This window comes from Ruditapes philippinarum, unplaced genomic scaffold (genome assembly GCF_026571515.1).
Source record: "Ruditapes philippinarum isolate M1 unplaced genomic scaffold, ASM2657151v2 ctg116_1_1_1_1, whole genome shotgun sequence".
NCBI lineage: Eukaryota > Metazoa > Mollusca > Bivalvia > Venerida > Veneridae > Ruditapes > Ruditapes philippinarum.
The window spans coordinates 378,414-400,834 of record NW_026862606.1 but is presented as its reverse complement, the minus strand read 5'-3'; the positions used below and the strand labels follow the sequence as shown (position 1 = coordinate 400,834).

At 30.2% G+C, this 22,421-nt stretch overlaps 3 protein-coding genes across 5 annotated transcripts in view; all 3 read right to left on the bottom strand.

Annotated features, from left to right (window-relative positions):
• LOC132719555 (uncharacterized) overlaps positions 1-1,908 on the bottom strand; it is a 30,674-nt gene extending 28,766 nt beyond the window's left edge. The window contains exon 1 of the mRNA XM_060703334.1: positions 1,722-1,908. Within this exon, the coding sequence (XP_060559317.1) occupies positions 1,722-1,797 (76 nt within the window). The 5' untranslated portion in view covers positions 1,798-1,908. The remainder of the gene's footprint in view (positions 1-1,721) is intronic.
• A 5,991-nt stretch (positions 1,909-7,899) lies between these two features.
• Positions 7,900-13,440, bottom strand: LOC132719570 (prion-like-(Q/N-rich) domain-bearing protein 25). Its single transcript, XM_060703349.1, has 10 exons — positions 13,416-13,440; positions 13,048-13,186; positions 12,558-12,686; positions 11,831-11,965; positions 11,144-11,275; positions 10,740-10,871; positions 10,238-10,369; positions 9,944-10,075; positions 9,407-9,540; positions 7,900-9,113 (listed from the first exon to the last, which is right to left on the bottom strand). The coding sequence occupies exons 2-9, from the start codon at positions 13,076-13,078 to the stop codon at positions 9,410-9,412; spliced, it is 954 nt and encodes a 317-aa protein (XP_060559332.1). The 5' UTR covers positions 13,079-13,186; positions 13,416-13,440; the 3' UTR covers positions 7,900-9,113; positions 9,407-9,409.
• Positions 13,441-13,980: 540 nt separating this feature from the next.
• LOC132719571 (uncharacterized) lies at positions 13,981-18,759 on the bottom strand. 3 transcript variants are annotated; one of them, XM_060703351.1, is made up of 6 exons: positions 18,590-18,759; positions 16,629-16,720; positions 16,187-16,289; positions 15,460-15,576; positions 14,922-15,026; positions 13,981-14,082 (listed from the first exon to the last, which is right to left on the bottom strand). In XM_060703351.1, exons 3-6 carry the CDS (start codon positions 16,269-16,271, stop codon positions 13,982-13,984), a joined length of 408 nt encoding a protein of 135 aa, XP_060559334.1. In that variant the 5' UTR covers positions 16,272-16,289; positions 16,629-16,720; positions 18,590-18,759; the 3' UTR covers position 13,981. The 3 variants fall into 3 exon arrangements, with proteins under 3 accessions (XP_060559334.1, XP_060559333.1, XP_060559335.1); XM_060703350.1 differs by lacking the exon at positions 18,590-18,759 and adding an exon at positions 17,541-17,789; XM_060703352.1 differs by lacking the exons at positions 16,629-16,720; positions 18,590-18,759 and adding an exon at positions 17,541-17,796.
• Between the last annotated feature and the right edge of the window lie 3,662 nt (positions 18,760-22,421).

The following is a 22,421-nucleotide window of genomic DNA, read 5'->3' as shown; positions in this document are numbered from 1 at the left end:
GTCTTTTTAAAGCTCTAGTTATTTATCTATCTCTTATTAAACTTAAAACATTTTCATTTGTTACAACACTATGAAAGTACAATCCGCCTTTATTTGTTGTTGAAAAATAAAAATGTTATTTAACAAAATTAACGTCTTCCAGTAATTCTCGGCAGGGCGATATTTTTGCCCTATGTAGATTGCATATGCGCGAAAAATTGATTCGGCATATAAAAGAGATTGTATCATAGTTTGGGGACCTTTCTGCTGATATTGTGTCAGAGTTAAATCGTAAATAAATGCATGCACAGTGCGTTAACTGAAGTGCAGGTATTAGTTACCCGCACCCGAAGCATACGCATGGACTGGCTCATTCTTTCCTTGGGTTTACTTTCTGTGACGGCAGAGAAATGGATAACGATAGAAATATCATATTCAGATGCTCGTTCATTGGTTACTTATTTCTGGGGTTTTATATTGTGACAACAGGGAACTTGTTTTGATATATTCCTATGGTACGTCCCCTTGTACAAATCAGATAGCTTCATATTTCGATGCTCGTTCTATTATTTTTTTGGTGGTTAAAAATTGCAAAGACACAGATAGCCTAAAATAACAACTAGACAACGATTTCGTAACCAGTATTAAAGACGACTGCCATATCGGAGGATATGAAAACAGCCGTAAAAGATTTTATTGATGGAACAAAATACAGCTTGCAAAACAATAGAGTAAAAACACACGCATTTTTGGACAACCCATTTTATTGAACTATATCCTAATAAGATAAATGTCCATTTGCAATGCCTATGTTCAATTAGTTTTGACATGAACATTCATTTAGATACATAACAATCGTTTATATACACAATCGTTTCCTTATAAACGGTTCCAATGTTCTCATGCTACTTTAACAAAATTGGTTATGTTTAAATTGAGTGTAAAAGCTCAATAAGACATTCGTTATTTTAAGTAACTTCGCAATAAAAACTACATCAGGTGAAGCGAAACTTTGGGACAAAAATAGGAAGTTATAGCAAAATTAAAGGCTAAGATTGATATTTATGATATATTTCCCCGCTTTGAAAAAATGCAATATAATTAAAAATATCTAAATTTAATGTACAATATGAACACTTCAAGATGTTACAAACAGATGTTAAGTTATACGTTAACAACTGTGTAGTTTTGCGAGTGTCACTGATGACGATAATTATCAACAACTTTATACAATATACAATTTAGTTTTCGTGGCCCATTCATTCTAACAAATTAATTTTCGTGGTTCATTCATTTATACATGTTAGTTTGTCAAAACATCAGAGCGTGAAATTGTAACTGACATTTAAACAAATTCACATTTTCATAAAACATAAAAATACAGAAAATATATATACATTTTTCATTATATTTGTAACATATAACTGCATATGACAAACTTTACAAGACTGAAATAATAAAAGCCCTCAAGTTTTCTAAAGCATAGCACAGTATTAAAACAAGATAAACACAATTAAAGTAACCTGAACAAGCTTTTTAAGCTAGATAAATTTCCAAACGTTCAGAACCAATTCACAATTATAATTAAAAGAAATAATAAATACAAAATAGATGAAGAAAAATATATTTTTCCAGAGAAAAAGTATTAAATGATAAAATTGTCAATGATATTCTAAACACATTTCATGTAAAAAAACGACTACCACATGGGAAATGCATTTCTATAATAAAAATATATTTACCTTTAATATTTGACTGACACTTAGCTACATGATAAAGAAAAGTATTAACAATCCAAAATAATACGAAAATCTGCATTTTTCTTGTTTATTTGTGCTGTAATAAAATCACTATGTGCCCCAACATTAGGTTTATATCTAATGTTTTAACTTAAGATCAAACATCTGTTAATGCAACATATTGTCATAAAATTATCAATTGTTATAAAGTCTATCTCACAACAAATTGTCGTTTATATGAAATTTTATTTTATACCTTATAAAATATAATCGATGCTCTTTCATCATTTGGAACGAAATATTTTTCAAATACATATTATTGATTTTGGATCCAATATTACCAATCGTGTCCAAAACGTCCATTTCAAATCTTATCAGACTCATATAGCCTCGTTTTCGTTTCCAGAGTCCAATATGTTCTTATCAAATCCATATCACACCCCATATATCCTCATTTTCATCTTTAGAATTGTTATAATTATCTTTTAATATATCATCATTATTATCTTTATCAAATGCATATTATACTCTTTCTTGCATCGTCTACGGCATAACAGTCTTCTAACTTGATATGCATTAATTTAAGACAATAATTAAACTTCACATTCTCTCCATATAAAATTTGAATAAAGCGAAGTCCAAACGTATTTGTGTATTACATCAAAATTATCAAAATTAAAATTTAAGTATATTTGAGCGCGCTTCAGTAATCGACGTTTCTCATCACTTACCATACCTTTTACTTTTTAAACAGACTTTTTTTGCTGCGCACGTTCCAGAATATAATTACTTTTTATCACACACATCATAGCACTTTTGCGACTCCGTAAATTTGGTACTGCACCACCGTGCATGTATTTTGACGTTACGTTCTTTGCGTTATAAAAATAATGCGTTAAAATGCGCAAAATGTTATAATAAAGACTTTATTTACCGAGAGAACACATTTGAACAAACATATCAATCTTCCATGAGGCCCTCAACAAGGAACAATATAAATTTAACATATTCATATATTAAAATACATAAATGTAAAAACATACAGGAGATTATCAATTTGTATACATCAATGTGTAATAATACCTCAAGTATAAGGTTTTAAAATGGTTCACAGATGTAGCAGACTTAATATAATCAGGAAGGCCGTTCCAAATACAAGATCCAGAATAAACAAAAGACTTACGAAATTGTTCAGTATTTGGTCTAGGGGTATAAAGTTGAAAATCAGACGATGGACGCAAAATGCGAGTGTGAACATCTGACGATAAAATGAAATTATTCAATAAATAGGAAGGCGCCTGATTATTCAATATTTTAAACATCATAATAGCTTTTTGAAAAACAACCCTCTGTGAAAAGGTCATCAAGCGGAGTTCAGAAACAAGTTCACCAGATGGGGTGTCATAATCTTTGTCTAGAATTAGTCTTGCAGCTCTCTTTTGGAACTTAATGAGTTTATCTTCTAGAAAAGATGTACAGTTACCGTAAATTATGCAACAATAATCAAGATGTGGTAAAATATATGCATTGTAAAACATTTTACGTACAGTAATAGATATGAATAATTTTAAACGTGATAATAAATGTAACAATGTGTTACATTTTTAGGAACATTATCAATATAGCTTTGCCAAGACAAGGTGTTATTAATTGTAATACCCAATAATTTTTCTTCAGAGCTACAAAAAATTTGCTCTGTTTTATATGAAGTACAAGGACTACTTTCATGAATATAAGTTTGCTTGTGTTTTGAGGAAATAAACATGACCTTAGTTTTGTTAACATTGATAGACATGCGATTCAAATCACACCATTTGTTGGCATTTAAAAGATCATGAGTAAGAGATTCAACTACTCTCTTAAGGGATACATCAGAGGTTGAAAGGGAAGTGGCATCAGCAAAAATATCAGTTTCTGATTTTTCCATAGACAACAGCAGGTCATTGATATAGCTTAAAAACAGTATAGGACCTAGCACTGAGCCCGTAAGAACTCCAGTAGTTACTGAACTTGACTCTGAATATAAACTGTATATGTAAGTTTGTTGGGTTCTGCAATCTAAATAGGAGGAAAACCAAGGAACTGATGAAGGGTCTAAGCTATTCAATAATAATAGAGTGATCCATATTGTCAAAAGCTTTAGAGAGATCAAGGAAAATTGAACTAACTATTTCATTTTTGTCAATAGCTGTAATTAATCCAATCATCAATAATTCTAATCAATGCAGTTTGACATGAATGATTTGACCTGAATCCAGACTGACGTTGGTATAGAAGTTGATTTTTCTCAAGGTATTGCTTTAAATGTGAACTGACATGACGTTCAAGAATAAGTGATATGGAAATTGGCCTATAATTTCTTTTATCACTTTTAGAACCCTTTTTATGTAGAGGAATGACTTTGGCATTTTTGAATGATTAAGGAAATGTATTGTTTAGAATGCTAGTATTGAATAGAATGGTAAGCGTTATAATATATGCGTGTCAATGAAAAATGGTTGTTTTTCACTTGAAACTTTCTTTTTTTTGGGGTATGTGATAAATAGAATATTAAATTTGTGTAAGTTCATTACTGAATTTATTGAACTCGTTGAATAAAATAATATCATGTTCGCCAGAGGCTGATTAATATAATTTTATTCAACTCGTGCAATTTATTCGGTATTTAACTTAATACTCATTCAGTATCCTCTAATTAAACAGGAGTCGAAAATATTATTTAAACCTACACAATTTCTTGCAAAAAATTAACTTCTATGACACCATCTTAGATTATAATCGTTGAGAGCAAGAAATATGTTGTTATATTGGTAATAATGTCTTAATGTCTTAATTGTTTCTGAAAAAAGTCTGAATTCAATGAAATACACTGCAATAAATATTTCCGCCTACTTGAATGGTGGTATTTGTGTTGATATCGTAATACACTCAAGAAGTGAAAGAAAAATGTCTTCCTTGAACAAGCTACATTTTAGTTGGCAATTTTTGTTGTCACTTTATACGTTTCAATATCAATTATTCAATGATTGTTCGATGTCCACTTAAAATTTCTTGAATATAAATCAAGACTTGAAAACAACGACGATGACAACAACAACAACAACAACAGCTGACAGTGATATAGATGAAAACGTAAGAGGTATATTTATCTTGTAAGTATCAAAGTTAATGTCACGTTCACTTTGAATAAAAAAAATCACGGTTCTCATTACATATTATATGGATCAAAGGGAATTTCATTTCATTATTTATGTTAATGAATCGGATAGATTGAAAAGATAAATATAAATTTACCAACACCTTATTAGCTATGATAGTTTTTTAATGCGTCTAAAATCTAAGGACTATGTACCTACACGGATTCATAGTAGAATAATATTTGTCACATATTTTTATATCTATAGAACGCTTTGTATCAGATGATCTAATATTGATAATTTTAGTTAAAATTGGGACAGTAATATAGACGAATACGTAAGAGGTATATTTATCTTGTAAGTATCAAAGTTAATGCCACGTTCACTTTGAATAAAAAAAGTCACGGTTCTCATTACATATTATATGGATCAAAGGGAATTTCATTTCATTATTTATGTTAATGAATCGGATAGATTGAAAAGATAAAAATAAATTTACCAATACTTTATTAGCTATGATAGTTTTTTAATGCGTCTAAAATCTAAGGACTATGTACCTACACGGATTCTCAGTAGAATAATATTTGTCACATATTTTTATATCTATAGAACGCCTTGTATCACATGATCTAATATTGATTATTTTAGTTAAAATTGGGATTTCTTTCTAATTCTGAAACAAACCATATCTAAGAAAAAATCCCTAAATAATACTTTGGATTAGGTACCACTTTTAAGTACTGTTTGGAAGTATTAATGCAATAGAACTACTATCGGCATTTTCTTATCAATTAGATTTACTTGATATTTAAACGTTTGAAATCATAATGTCAAATGAGTTTAAAGTACTTTAAAAATCAAAGTGTCATTTGTAATTCTTAAGTTTAAAGTATGAATATGTTTTAAGTGTCGTAAGCGTCTCGTATCTTTTCTATTACAACGAGAACTTACCTTTGATATATGTATGCACTTTAACGCTCTCATCACAGTTATCTGTACATAACGTGTAATCAAGAATACATCGTTAACCTCATAACATGAGACGCCTGTATTACCAGAAATTTCCTGGAGGTGGAAATTTAAATTAATTACCTTTGTATTATAGCTTGAAACCTCTGGCTTGTACAATTATTACCCTTTTAACAACTGTTTACATGCATAGATTAAACAGTTTCTTTTTAAGTTACAAAGGTAATTAATTATCAAATGATATTTAGCTGAACGTTCAAGTTTACAGAATCGTGGTTTAGAATAATGCATCTTTGTCCGCAAACTTCGTCCGTAAAATGCTTCCACTGCCGAGCATACATTTATCATTTCCTGACGGATAAATATTATAGCCAAACAATATTAGTATAATCCCTGTGGCTCAGTTTTCAACATAGTAGATTGAATAAGACATTTACGCTCCAGTTACTACACGGTACACATGTAATGGGTATTCTATATCAGGGAAATTAAAATCAACCTTTCTCCAGATAGTTTTAAAATTTGAAATCAAATAATGCATGATAAAGTTACCTGGGCAACCACTACAATTTATATTTCAAAAACAACATGTTATGTTTGCAAGATTGTTTTTGTCTTTTTGTTACATTAACTAAACTGGTTACGTTAACAGATGAACCAGAACAACTTTTATATTATTCGGAGTAAGATTCAGATTAAAAATTGCACGTGAAGTCAATATAAGTGTACAATCATTAAAAATAAGTTTAGTAAACAAACAAATACATGTAGTTACTTACTCGGTTTTAAGATAAATTAGTCTACATTGACCAAAGCACATATGAGCTGACACTAGATTAGATTCATAAAGTCGATGTATTGCCGTAAGAAACATCAGGCTGTGGTTTCAAATCGGAATAAGATCCAAACTTTTACCTTTATCACCTATATTGGGTGATATAATTAAATTTCATTTTGTTAGTTCAATCCTAACTTGGTGATTGCTTGACTTTGCTTTTCTTACTCAAAGCGTACACAACTTTTTCTATGGATGTCTGTAACTTAATGGATAACTTTGCATATATAGATATTGAACGCCTCATAAAATATATAAACAGTTCCTCCAATAATGGATTTAAAAGTCGACAGTTTACATGGTTTAATGTCTTCAAACGTATTAAAATTGCTAAAGGTACATACTCTGGTGCTAGGGAACATAAAAGATGTTTTCATCTATGTGCGAATTTCTTTCATTACCTCCTACGACTTTTGCGTTGATTTTCGGCACAACATTTGGCACCCTCTGTACGAGTTTGTTGAATAACCTCCTTAAATCTTTGTATGTGTATTGCTGAATTACACTATGCAACATCTTTCATTTTGATGCATATAGCCTTACATGACATATACGAGTTTCTTGCTTTTTTGCGAGTTTGTAGTATATAATCTTACAGATTTATTTATTACTTTTTTTCTTGATTTCTCATCATTTCTGTATGAATTGGAAAATAACATTTAAACAAACATAAAAAAGACTTAAATGGAATCCCTTAACATTGTTCAAAATGGCAAGGTTTAACATGTTTTAAGCTAGGTTTGATTAAGCCTGTTTATAGATGGCAGTCATAATTTCTAGCCCCGTATCATTATTTTAAACAGAATTCAACATATAGACATACAAATGGTAAAATTTTGATATCGCAGATTTATTCATACGGCTGTTATTATGGGATATTCAGTATGACATAAACGCGCAATTCCACAAAAAGCGGCGTATGGTCTCCAAGTAAAAGAATAGAATGGATGTACCCTAAACGAGAGAACAATGGGCGGTATTTAACAAAATGGAATTTTGAAAAAGGTATCTGAAGTTATGATCAACGTCTCCTTGAATGTATTACATCGTGCATCGTCTGTATATTTCATAACTTTCTTCAATTTATGTGTGGACAAGTTCTGAGGGAGATGGTCGCATAACACTCTTAAATCTTTGTAGGAGCTAAATCATTTAAACAGAATTTATATTGAATCTTATATTGAAGTAGTACACTTTATCTCTTTCCTTCACCTTCACGTATATAGTAAGTATGAAGTATATAAAGATTGTATGAAGGTGGATATTTTTATTTAACAAATTGAAAGTATAACATTGATAATCATATCATAATTGCATATTTTCATAGGTTTAAAAATGTAAAAATATATTCTTATAATAAAAACGCACATACTCACACGCTTGCATGCTGGCATCAACGCACAAATAAAACTATAGATTGTTTAAATATCCATTTTTTCTCCACTTAAAAATGTAGCAAATGAACTTTGAGCATTTAAAATTATTATGCTGTCTTCCAATGAAGTCATAATTTCGTCCAACTTTAACAGCCTTGATTTCATTTATCAAAAAATCAATACGAAATCTATATTGCATTCTATCTCGCTTTGTGTCCCAAAAAACATATAGAAATAGAAAAAAATAAAGCAACACAGCAAAAATGTAAATACTGCTTAAACGATAGCTCTTAATTCTTGTGTGGATTGCTCTTATTTGTAAATGATTTTCTCATACGCTATCTGTCAAAAATATGTTAGCTTCAACAAAATTTTGATTAAATTCAAAAATGGGCAACGGAAAATGGTTTTAATTTTTTAAAGTTAAAAACTCAGTGTGTTCATTTTTTTTGACAATTACGGAAACATCCGAATATTACTTATCAGTTCCAAATGTTTTGTTGTTAATGAAACAATTTTTTTTGTATTTATACTTGATCATTTATTCCACATACAAAAAGATTAAAACTTAATGTTTAAAAGCTTAAAATATTTTTTAAACGAACCCATAGTTTCTATCAAAATGTTAAAATATCTTATGGTGTAAAAAAGAGATCATTAAATATTGCTGAGTGCACTTGTGTTTCCTTTTGGCTCATACACAGCTGCAAAACGCCAATAATTGATGAGAAGTGATTTCCCATGCTTATCATTGTATAACCTGATATTAAAAGCATTTTAATCATCAATTTGGCCTCAAATCATACCAAAAAATTTCATTAATTAGCGAATATTACATACGATAATCCGACATAAAGCATAGAATATTTTACACAGTTTCTGATGCATTGATATACAAACGCAGTTCTTAAAAAGTCTGTTTTTCATTCACGTGTCTTCCATTCTTTAATGCACCCGCTTTATATTTTTTCTCCATCAAACATCTTCCTCTTTTTTGGTCAATCATGGATGATTGATAGATCATGCTGTGGCTGTGAAACTATGGTATTGCACATTTAATTTTTGGATTTCTTGCAACCTGGAATAGATGTTAATGTATTTGTTTCTATTTTTAAATATACAAACTTTTGGGATGTTTTTACATTTAAACGGAATATTTTATATATAAAGTTTATCGTCATAACAGTGTTATAATACAACAATATCATATTTATAGTTTTTCATATAGGAGACAATTACTGAACTTCATCCTTTCTATATTTATGTTTTAAATACAGTTGAACCAAAATAAATTTGCAAGTATATAATGTCCAAAACACTAAAATTAAAATCAGAGGAAATTTGTGAACTTTCTGAACATAAGTATCATACCTGTTACTTTTTAACACATTTCCCAGCGTACGGAAAATGAGTTACCTTACATTTGCACGTGTTTGACATGGAGTCGCAGTCAACATTCTTCCCATTACAATTGCCCTTTACGCACATACCTTCTAGGGCACCATCTTAAACATGAAAGATATATACATTTAATTGAAAACTTGCAGTCTGTTGAAATTATGATAAAATAATAAAATACTATAAAATATGCAATAAGTAAACATTTTCGTCAAATTGTATGATTGCCTTTTATATGAATTATATGTAAATAAAATATATGTGCATGAAATAACCTCTCCTTCCACCTTAAAGACAATTTAAAAATAATTTTAACCGTACAACATTTTTAAGAAACTGTTTGTTATTATATTAGTGTTGGTTTACTTATTCAGTTGTTATGCATTTTCTTTTTAAATGGCGCAAATTTTCTTTAACCGTAATGCTTACAACCATAATTAATCAAAGAAGACTTTAAAGCAAACGAATATCATTGTTATATAATTATTAAATCTATTGCCATGTACTCACCCGTCCGGCATATGCCATTCATTAACCTGGTATTAGATTTACATGTGCACACGCCAGATATACAAATAGCATTCTGGTCGAGTCTACAAGGTGTGCCGTCGCCATTCCAACATCTACCTCCATATTTTTCATCTGATGAAATCACAAGCAAACAATTAAGGTTATGGAAAAGAAATCCAATTTATATCCAGAAATACTCTTTTGTTAACAATAAATTAATATTTAGATCTTTTAACAATCTGCGTAGAAAAATAAACTACAAAAGTTGACTTATAATTTAAATGTTTTATTTACCTAAAACACAACTTCCATTGACTGCACTAGCACCTTTCTTGCAAACACAGATCTTGTCCAAGCACTCGGCGTGTTGGTCATTCTCACATGCGTCGCCATCATCCCCGATACATCTTCCTTGATAGCTCTCATCTTTACCATAATTAATAAAAAAACATAACTTAGAATATATATAATTTCTTGAATTTTATTACTTGGTTCATTTTTCAATGTTAAAGAGTTGTTTTCTTCAAAGCTGTGATGAAAAACTGCATATATACCATACATATTCTGTCAACACCAGTTAAGCAATGCCTGGTAGAAAAAACTTTGTTTCTTTTGAATAAATCTATTTAAGGGTTTTTAAAGCATTGAGCATATTAGGTAGGGATTGATGTTTGCTTATCTTTTTGCGGAGAAACTTAATCCATGGTTTAATGTCAAAACTATAGATATATCTTAATTTCTGATTTTAAATATTGATGGGAAATTCAGCACATATCATTTAAGAATATCATTTTACCTTTCAGGCATAATTTTCCTATAGCAGTTGTACCATATTTACATCTACATAAACCGTGCACACATTCTGCATTATCATCTCTCATACAAGTCTTTCCATCTTTACCTCGACATCTTCCTCCAAACATCTCCTCTGATATTGTAATCAAGAAAGTTTACATTTGCTCCATATAAACATGACTCTTAGGAAATGAATATAGTGATACTGAATGTTTTTATTCAAATTTGACTTAACATTTATAATTTTGTGTTGGGTCCAACGTGAAACAAACAAAAAATTGTTAGGGTAACAATTTCTGTTAAAAGTAATACAAAGATCTCAAGAATGTGAATATTCAAACAATGGCACTTTTGTTGCTATTTACTTCATTTTAATTTGATTTGAATATTATTTTGACAATATACCTGCTGTACAAATTCCATTAGATGGGATAGAATCCTTCTTACAAACACAAACTCCTTTCTGACACTCGGCGTTCCTATCAAGCATGCACGTTACACCGTTGAGCTCCGTACACAATCCACCTAATGTTCCATCTGAAAATACTTTGTTATTTATAAGAACGAACTGTGCCGAGATAAAATTAAAATGAAATGTCAATGATATGTATACGTTCAGTTCTTCACCGAAAAAAAACAAACAAACAAACGTATTAGAATCTACTAAATGTGGATAGTCATATTAAAAAATGCATGAGGGTTGTTACGATAACTGTGTATTGTAAGTATTCAATAAAGGTTCTATACTTATGCCATTTCTAGTCTTTAATTGAACATAATGCATGTGTGTACGATACTTAGAGTAGTTTATAAATAATACAATTTCTCTTAAATATCCGAAATATTGTTGAAAGAGATATCATTTAGGTTAAAATCCTAAAACGGTGAATTTTGGGTTTCCCACTTTAATTTAGACACTTAAAATGTAAATGTATGCAAACGATAACATATGATTTAGATATACTCATTCGTATGTTTGTGCTATTCCTATCCTGATTTAACTTAAAGACATCGAGCTATTTTTTATATTTACATGTATTTTTACCGGTACATGTAATATAATGTCCGTCACCTTAATTGAACCGAGTTTACCTTTAAAACATTTGCCCGCTCTCACGTGAGTCCCAGAAACGCAGAAACAAGATTTATCTGCACAAATTGTGTTATCATCATTAACACATGGAAGCCCTTCGTCCTCGTCATGACATTCACCGCCCACATAACCGACTGTTACATAAATTGAAATATTTGATATCTAATATTTAAAATAACTGAAGAAATTTCAATATAATCATTCTCGTTAACATACTATCGAGACAATAGTTTACAGTGACATTATGCCCATCTAAGAGGTACAATAATTTAAAAAAAAAATTTACTCGACTTCGCAAAAATAACCAAAAACCCACGAGACTCATTGAAAATATAAATGTCCTTCAGAGTGTATCTGAAACGTTCCATGTATAAAAATATGGGCAATCTTTTTTATTTAAGGCAGTTTTTTTTAAATTTCATTCTTACCATTAATATTTGGCCATGGCCATTATAGTCATTCTATTGAAATACTTAACTAATTAAGCTCAACTTTATAACGAACAAATAAACATAATATCACTTAAATCAGATCAAGTGAAAATGACTGAAAAAAATACAAACGGAGCAGAACATAAATGATGACATTTTTTGCATTTCTTAGATTATCCCATGTAATGTTATGATAGCTTTTTGTGCTTTGTTTCTTTTGTTATTTTTATTCCTGAAATACAAGGCTAATTTGACAAACATTAACCGCTAAATGTTATGAACTTATTGTACTTACATTTTGCATAATAATATCTCGGGGGATCGAATGGTTCAATTTCTAAAAATTCACCATACGAGTCACCATACCAAACAAACAGCTCCGACCCAGGTTGTATAGGTCTGAACGCCTGATAAAACATTTCACCTAAAATTATATATTCGGGAAAAACAAAGACTCAGTTTGATAATTTTGACATGAACATAGAATAAACATATTATCACTGAAAGAATCGTAGGGAAATTCAAGATATTTAATTTCTCAATTAAGCCGGTGCTAGTGTGTGTGTTAAATGTTACACCATCCACTATCTCTACTGAACATACCCATTGAAACAAAGTAATAGCCTGTTTTACCAATTTTCCTTCTCTCTATTAGTGCTTTCAATGGATATTCCGGTTAACAGATGTAAATAATTGAAACTTTTAAATGATAATACTCTTATCGCTTTTCTTTGTACCGAAAGAATATCAAAATATTTAATTACATGTACTTTTTGTTATTATACCTTTATACTGAAATGCTACAAGGTTTTCCATTTCGGCATTTATTGGAGTGTTACCGTATCTCAACCAGTTTGACAGTGTCACGTCTTTAGCATCGACCCATACAACGTCGGCCCTACCTTCGCCTTCACGGGGATTTATCTATATGGAGATAAAAAATATTATGTTAAAACAAAATATCGCTATAAACTCTACAGACGGAAGAATCACTTTTCATACAGTCTTACTTCTGCACAATTGTAATGCAACTTTCTGTTTAATTATTTGAATAAAGTAAATGACGAAGCATGTAAAAGGTGATCAGCAATGCATTTTATTTGCAGGAAAACATTAATAACAAAAAGTAAATGTTAATGTTATAACAACTTGCCTTCCAGCTATATCCTGCAAGTTTTGTTTCCCGCCCCGTATCAGGTTTAAAAATTTTCCTTTTTTAAGGCCCAAGAATTGTTTTCTTTTTGGGTTTTATATTTTTTTGTAAAACCCCCCTGGGCCCGGGCTTTCGATATGGTCGAAGGTTTTGTTTTAAAAATCCTTTCCGGAACACTTTTAAAAGGCTCCCCCGAGGTTTCAAAACAAATAAAAGTCTGAAAAAAAACACTGATTTTGATGAACTACTCAGATAAGCAATGTTATCTGAATTAGTTCTAAATAGTTGCTTTAACAGACTTTTCAAAAATTGAATGAATCGAACTTTATAAATAGTATAAAAGAAAATAGAAAAGGGTATCACCAAAAGGAAAATACACCTCCCTTAAAAGCGGAAAATTGATTAAACGGGAGTTGTAATTGCAAACTACCGTCCACTCCCTCTAACACCGGTCAAGCAGTGTTCAACATTTATACAGGACAATGATGATTTTTTTAACTTAACATCCGAAGATGTGTGGGGATCAGAATTTTTTTTAAGTTTTGTATTTAATAATATTCGTAAAATTAATGATTATTTTTATAGCATACCTTTTTATCGTGGATATATGAAGAAAATGGGTCTAATATAATTCCATACCAATCTCGATTCGTCCACTTCATTGTCCCTTAAAAATGAAAAAAGATACATACAATATACTTTTAACTTGAAACGTTCGCGAACCGATTTTACAATTTTATTTACTACAATTCTACTTAGATAAAAACATTGCGTTACACTTGAAGTTTTTGGAGGACATTTCTTTGTTTTATGTAGTTTAAGTTATAACTGCAATGCCATAGAAAGACAAGAGAATGTTAAATTAATGTCAGAAGTTTACTTTCATGAGCATAACTTCATACTTGTGTTGATAATATTCACAACGTGTTTTCTCCTATAAACGAAGTAATCAATCACATTCTACCCTATAGATTCACACTTTGTCTCAAAATCTCCGTGAAAGAATTTGTGATGTAATAGAAGTTGACAAATTCAGCAGTTTATAAATGAAAGGTATAACAGGAGAATCGAAACATTTTGTAATGATCTGTGAGAACATAACGAATGGTTAGTAAAGCCAAGAAACGTCATGATCGGAGATAAGTTTCAACTTAACGCTGAACGGTACAGGAAAAATGCAAGTTACCGTTCACGCCACCTTAGCACCGGCTTAAGCAGAATTCAATATTTAATCATGATAATGGTGAAAGTCTACAGTTCATACAGTCTAACCGGCTTTATCGGCTGACTGACTGACTACTTTTCATCTTGTTGTCCCCTTGAGATATCTGTAGACAAATAAGTTCCATGTGTAATGTAAATGGTTGTAATACGATAATGAGGAACACACAAAACACGAGTCAAAAGTTGTGGAAACAGCTGTAATACATCACCAAATCTGAAACAAATGGGATTCTAAGTAATGATTGAGTAATAATTTTGTTTGTTACTTATAAACAATGTTACCTTTAGGTGAACATTCTAGCGTACAAAATCCTGGTTTAGAATAAAGGCTTCTCGGTCTGCAAAAGCCTTCATATTTACCGCTGTCGGGCATACATTTATCTTCTCCTAGAAAATGATACAATACAGGCCTTAGATTCATACATAAAATGCTAATTTAAACGAGTGTTTGGGATTGGAGATATATGTCCATTTTACGGAAAAATGTAATCGAGCGAGTGATTCCTTCTTATCAAAACAGAAGCAAAACATAGCAAACGTTTAAAATACTAAAATCTTACAAAGAAATATTATATAACACACATGAATTAAAGCGTTCATTTTTAACTTCGATGAAAATAGGTCAATGAAAACAAATATTGGTCATTTAGTCTTTTGCTGGACCTGTTTTGCAAACTCCCTCGCGGAATTTATCTACGGCACTGTGTTTATAATTACTCAGTTCACAGACTGATTCTAACGAGACACAACAATGGCATTTATATATTCTTCTTTTCAGTATTTAATTTACTTAAGTATTGAAAGCAAACTTTATTCATACCTAAATGATTTATTGTGCATATACAGATATTTAATGCCTGGTTACATTTTGAGAACATCTCTCCGTTTCCTTTCTTGCATTCTGCATCGTATTTACAGCTATAGCCGATGTCAATACCTTAAAAAGATGTTTAAAAAGATCTTAAGCGATGTAAAACTGTATAAAACTACTTTTTTCTTAAAGGCAATTCACTCTGTCTTATCAGATATCCTTTATTTTACAAAATGTGTAAACAGTTCTTGAAGTAACAATAAATGCTATTGTGTAATTGTTTGGGATTTAAACAGCAACAACAGCAACAATATTAAAAACAATATGCACGCATACATTGTATGAAATCTAGATTATGTATTGTGTACCACTAGTTGGTTTCCTCACCTTAAATAGTTTTGTTAAATTTAAAGTATTTAAAATTCTGAGTTGATAATAAACAAAATATACATATTACACATCAATGGAATAGTGGAGTTGATTTTTAATATCCAGTTGATGTCATGAATTATCATTAAGACGCAGAGATGCAGGTTCAGTTAGGTTTTCATATTTCTAACAGCTAAAATAATAACTTAACTATATGTCATAGATAAGCATCGTTTGATGACTTCATGTAATATCTTTCTTAGTAAGTCGAAAGAAATTGCACTAGCAACGGCAAAAGTAAAATTTCTTAATGATAATAAATAAATACATGTTAAAGTTTTATGTTTTATTTAATAAATTAAATTACCTTCAGGATCCTCATCACGTGCTTCGAAAATGTTCGGTAAAATAAAAATCCACAGTATTGGATTTAAACCTGATTTTAAATCCATTTTGTCAAAGATTCTGCACTGTAAAAAAGATTCTATGATTGAATATTATATTTAACAATGTACGAGTACTCATCAATTCAATTCAATTCAAAACTATTGTCTGAGTCACAGTTTACAATATGTAAATACATATCAACATATACAGTCGTCAATCCAGAAGCAGTAGCTGACATTACAAACAATATAATCCTGTCATAAAACATTTTACAAAAATTAATGATCTAAATATGGAGGGGAAGTGAATGTAAAGATATAAATTACATTAACATAATCTCAAGATGAGATAGAGTCCTCTTGTTACATTTTTTTTATTTATTTGATTATACTAAATACCGATAACTTTAATAAAAATGTTACCTGCTTGTGTTGTTTGCTCTAGCAGGAAATCAAAATAAAAGCTATGTTGATCTTGTAGGCAGTACGATCTCAACACAATATTCCTGTCCTCTCTGCAAACATAAACCTTAAATCATTTAATATCTACTTAACATAGATAAATCATTTAATATCTATTTAACATAGATTTTAATCAACTTCTGTGTAAAACAACAAGAACTTAACTTAAATGATAACAGCAATATGTTCTGTAAGATACTAAACTTGGCGTGTTATCTTTCATACCAGTCCCTGACGTTAAAGCTCGCTATAATCACACACATACTTATGCAAATACTACTTTTCTGTGTCGTTACTGCATGTAATAAACAATATGATTTCTTAAAGAAACATATTTCTGAACTTTTAAAGACAATATTCCATTTGGCGACGATAGTTTTTTTTAAATTTGTAATGTATTTTGGTGAAGTGGTGTCAAACATGGCATTATTCTTACTACACTCAAAACTGATGAACTGTATCAGATATATTTATTCAATGTATAATGGTTTGTTAAACAAACTATTAAAATGGCGATTTGCTATTCTGTGTGTATATTTTTACAAAGCAATACTATATTTTTATTATGAAATAATTACCACTGTTTAAGCATAAGAATAGTAGTTGACGCATTTCTTTGAAGCCAACACTTTCAGTGTTGAAATTAAATAACCACAGCCAGGTGGGGCTTCAGAGAAGTTGCACATTTTATTGAACTAACCGGACATACCATCGGGGTTATTGCATGACCAGCATTGAATATATTTGGTATAAGCAAATTGGTCTTCTGTAAACATTACAATAATACATTCCTAAAACTTATAACACATTGTATAGTGCTTTACTTAATCATTCTCATTTTAAGAAAAAGAAAATAACAATGAAAATACCTACCGAAGATGTTAAGGTCCTAATAAATACTAATACCACTTTGATATTCCATAGTTCTAACGATTTTCACTCATTTCACTCATTTAATGTTTCATATTTATATGTGTTATATGTTTTAATTCCATGTAAACCACTTAACCACGAGTAAAGATACAAACACGCAATTCATATGCATACTGGCCAAATATGTTTTACAAAACCGTCGGGTATTTTAGGTTATTTTATAAATTGTATAAATACGAGTCATTATTATACATTCTCAGTGAAGGGAAACGAAGGCGTTGTCTGTGTATTTAAGTGATACTGTAGTTTTCATCATGTAATGTAAAGTACTTTCGTGTAAAGATAAATAAATTTAAAGTGCGCTGTTCAAGCTAAAAGCAAACAGAAAAATCTAAAATAAAAGTAGATTCTATTATTTATAACATACTGACGGCTATACAAATTTGCATATATATCGTTTTTACTCGTTATGGGATTTTAATATCTTTGTAAATGATCAAAATTATCATTACTTTCGGCAAAAAGATATCATGGTTTTATATTACATATGTACATCAGTCAAATGTGCAACTAATTTTTTTATAAATTTTATCATATCAGAGTGATATCTTTTTCATTGAAAGCTACTGCATTTAAAATTCTGCAGAGCAGCTCTCTTCAGGAGCCAATTTGAATATTTATTTTGAAATATTTGATGTTAGCGATCTAATGAAAGCCGCCTCGTAAAGTTTATGCTGAAGCTTCAGTCTTTTATATCATATACCTACGTCTGTTTATAGTTGATTTATTCCCTAATCAGACTCCACGAACACTTCTGGGAAAGAAGAAAATGTAAAACACATTTACATTAAATGTGTTCAGAAGTGAAAAGAAATCTATATTCATTCTTTAACGAAGCTTGTGTAGCGAACAATATTGTACTTATTTATCAATCAAGATTTATCAACTTTAATCAATATTATGTCTATACTCGTACGTACCATATTCAAACAGTCATATAAATGCAAACAAACTTTAACAAAAAGAGTTAGAAGATCTAGTTCACTTACCTGCATTGATTTCTTTCCTATCCATAAAAGTCATTTTTGTAATAGTCTTACACTTACTAACGTATCACAGAAAAAAACAACAAAAAAACATTTCGTTTGAAATGGTATCCCTGCCATGAAAACATTTTTTTTATAAAACCCCGCCGGTATTTCCATAAGCTGTAAACTAATAATAATCTAAAACATAAATAAAGTTTACTTGTTATACAAGTCTATATTGATCCTTGATAAATGATCATTGATGACGTATCGATCATCAAAGTATTGATTACTGTTTAGTTAGCACTATAATGTGAGCGAACTTAGACTACAATAACTTATTTAATGCAAATAGCTTTAACTTGCATTCAAACAGCAACACTACAGCCATAATTAGCAATAACAGGTTTGTGTTAAAAGTTCAAACAAGAGCTGTCATAGAACGTGACAAATGCCCCCGAAGGATTCTAGTTATAAACCACCTATTACATGTAAACTGTGGTGGTAAAAATTGACAAAGTTCGAACCCCAGCAGTGACCTTTAAGTTAGACAAAGAAAATAGTTAGATAAATAAAAATTAAAATTTTCATGTATATGGAAGTAACAGATCGGACACAACAACCACAATTTATATGTATATAACATAAGTATTGAAAAAGTTTAAACCCAAGCACTGACCTTGATCTAAGAGGTAGGAACACGGGTCTTAAGGGCAACACATCATACATTTATGATAATTTCATATTTGAAATAAAAAATATAATGCTTTCATGCATATTAGTTTCAGAGCAGACAAGACCAGCTCTGCCTATATTTATATTAACATCAAAATTGACAAAGTTTGAACCCCCACAGTGACCTTGACCCTAGTCGTAGAAACCAAGAGTCTTGTTCGCGACACACTATACATCTATGGTAAATTCATATGTGAAAGAAAAAATACAATCCTTTCATGAATATCGAAGTTTAAGAGCGGACACAACCACCACCTTCTATATTTTTATAACATAAAAATGACAAAATGTGAACCCCCATTGACCTAACTCGTAGAAACCCAAGACTTGTTCGCGACATACCATATATCTATGGTTATTTTATATGGAAAAAAATTATATCCTTTCATGCATACTGAAGTCTCAGAGCGGACACGACCGCCACGATCTATATTTATATAATATAAAAAATGACAAAGTTTGAACCTCCACAGTGACATTGACCTTGGTGGTAGAAACCCGAGTCTTGTTCGCGACACACCATACATCTATGGTTATTTCATATGTGAAAGAAAAATTGCAATCCTTCCATGCATACTGAAGTTTCAGAGCGGACACGACTACCACCTTCTATATTTATATAACATAAAAAATAACAAAGTTTGAACCCCCACGGTGACCTTGACCTTAGTCGTAGAAACCCGAGTCTTGTTTGCGACACACCATACATATATGGTTATTTCATATGTGAAAGAAAAATTAAAATCATTCCATGCATAGCATACTGAAGTTTCAGAGCGTATTTACAATTACATTAACCATAAATACTGGGATTCTGCAAAACATATAGTTTGAAAGTTGATATAAATTGAATGTTTTTTTTTACTCGACATAAATAATGTTAACAATAATACTGACAGTGATATAGATGAATACATAAGAGCTATACTTATCTTGTTAGTATCACAAAAGCTCATGCGTTAAAGTCACATTTACTTTGAATAAAAAAAATCACTTAATAATTACACATTATATGAATGAAAGGAAATTTCATTTTATTATTTATAAGTATGTTAATGAATTGTATAGATTTAAAAGATGAATATAAATTTACAAACACTTTATAAACTATGATAGTTTTTTTTAAATACCCTTAAAAATCCAAATGACGCAATGTTGGGAGTAAGTACCTACATGGAGTCTCAGTAGAATAATATTTGTCACACATTTTTATATATAAAACGCCTTGTACCATATGATCTATTATTGATCATTTTAGTTCAAATTGGGTGTCTTCTAATTCTGAAACTAACCATATCTTAGACTAGCAAACACTCCTGTAATAATACTATGGATTAAGTGCCACTACCATTCTGGAAGTATTAATGCAGTAGAATTACTATTGATATTTTCTTATCAATTAGATTTACTATAAAACGTTTGAAACCATAATATCAAAGGAGTTTAAAGTACTTTAAAAAATCAAAGTATCATGTGTAATTCTTAGGTTTAAGGTATGAATATTTTATAAGTGTCGCAAGCGTCTGGTGTCTTTTCTATAACGATAACTTACCTTTGATACATGTATATTCCCACTTCAGCAACACAGTTATCTGCACATGTGTAATCTAACTAACACGTGGAGATCCATCGTCACCCTTATTACATGAGACGCCTGTATTGCCAGAAATTTACGGACGAATATATAGATTAATTATTTTTGTATCATAGCTTGGACCGCTGGCTTCTTCAATTATTGCCCTTATAACGATTGTTGTGGAAACAATTGTTTTATATACACTGAGGTATTACAATATTTAGTAATACTGGTAGTTTTAATTTAAATCAAGAACAATTGATTGGTAAAGCTCATTAAGCTCTAAATGTACCACTGATTAATTGTAATAAATATCAGTTAAAACCCTAAAGTGTTATGTAAGCTTTTTGACTCTTTTGTTCGTTCCAGTTTAAATTACGCTGCCGGGCTTTACTGAATCAGAGGAAATTGGAACAATTCATCTGAAGTTTTGTAAAAGATATTAAATGTAAAAAGTTAATTCGTGTAATGTTGCTGTATATGGTGAACCTGCACGTTATCCTTTATGATATGTCAAGATGATAAGATTTTGGTCTAAACTACTTGAGACAAATAATATCATTCTTAAAAAGGTATATAACATTGCTCTTGAAGACTGTCATAATGGTAAAAATTGTTATTATGTAATCATGGTTTTAATGATATTTGGGATTTTCCAGATTCCCTAAGAAGTGAAATATTTTTACCGCTATTTAAGCAAAGGGTAATTGGCTGTTTCTTTTACAAAGTTAGTTTCTGGTAAAGAGAGCAGTCCTGTTTTGTATATGTATAATCATGTTAAAGATTCCTATGAAAATTATCTCGATATAATACCCGATACCAAAGAAGTATCTGACAAGAATTAGAATATCTTTTCATTCATTACATGCGCAAACTGGTAAATATTATAGAATTAGAATTGTTAGAAATGAAAAGTATTGTTTATGTTGTAATTTACATGACGTCGAAGATGAATACCATTTCATTTTAATTTGTCCTTGTTATATTGATATAAGAAGAATATATATAAAAATATATGATTATACTAGACCTAGCTAGTATGCTTAAATTCACTGATATACTAAAATCAAACAATATAAATTGAAATTAAAGTATACTTTTAAATTTATACTTGTATGTAAGAGATGCGATGTCTCATAGAAATACCTTAGATATAGAAGATACAACTTAACATATTAAAAATTCATCCTCTATATTGATATGAAAGGGACATGTTTAGATCTGCTCTTGTGATTTATGTTAATATGTATTGTAAAATTGATTATATTTGTATGACGATGTATAATTTAATTGTACAAGTCAAAAAAAACGTATCTGTTTTGTTCTGTTCTGTACTGATTACATATGTGATTCAGATAAATATGTTACAAATGCAATTATCAAATGATATTGTTAAATTTAGCTGAAGGTTCAAGTCTACAGAATCGTGGTTTAATAAGACATCCATGCTCGTCTTCAAAAATATAAAAATGGTACCACTGTCGAGCATACATTTATCATTTCCTGACACAATTATAATCAAATCACAGAAGGCGCTGAATT

What these genes read in the sequence shown, in the direction of transcription:
- LOC132719570 (XM_060703349.1), bottom strand. Translation starts at nt 13,078, where the DNA reads ATGGAAAACCTTGTAGCATTTCAGTATAAAG. An exon ending in AGCGGGCAAATGTTTTAAAG is followed by an intron (nt 11,276 to 11,830) that starts GTAAACTCGGTT and finishes AAGTATTTTCAG; the next exon opens with ATGGAACATTAGGTGGATTG. An exon ending in GAATGGCATATGCCGGACGG is followed by an intron (nt 9,541 to 9,943) that starts GTGAGTACATGG and finishes TTCATGTTTAAG; the next exon opens with ATGGTGCCCTAGAAGGTATG.
- LOC132719571 (XM_060703351.1), bottom strand. Translation starts at nt 16,271, where the DNA reads ATGGATTTAAAATCAGGTTTAAATCCAATACTGTGGATTTTTATTTTA. An exon ending in ACGTGATGAGGATCCTGAAG is followed by an intron (nt 15,577 to 16,186) that starts GTAATTTAATTT and finishes CATCTTTTTAAG; the next exon opens with GTATTGACATCGGCTATAGC. An exon ending in ATGCACAATAAATCATTTAG is followed by an intron (nt 15,027 to 15,459) that starts GTATGAATAAAG and finishes ATCATTTTCTAG; the next exon opens with GAGAAGATAAATGTATGCCC.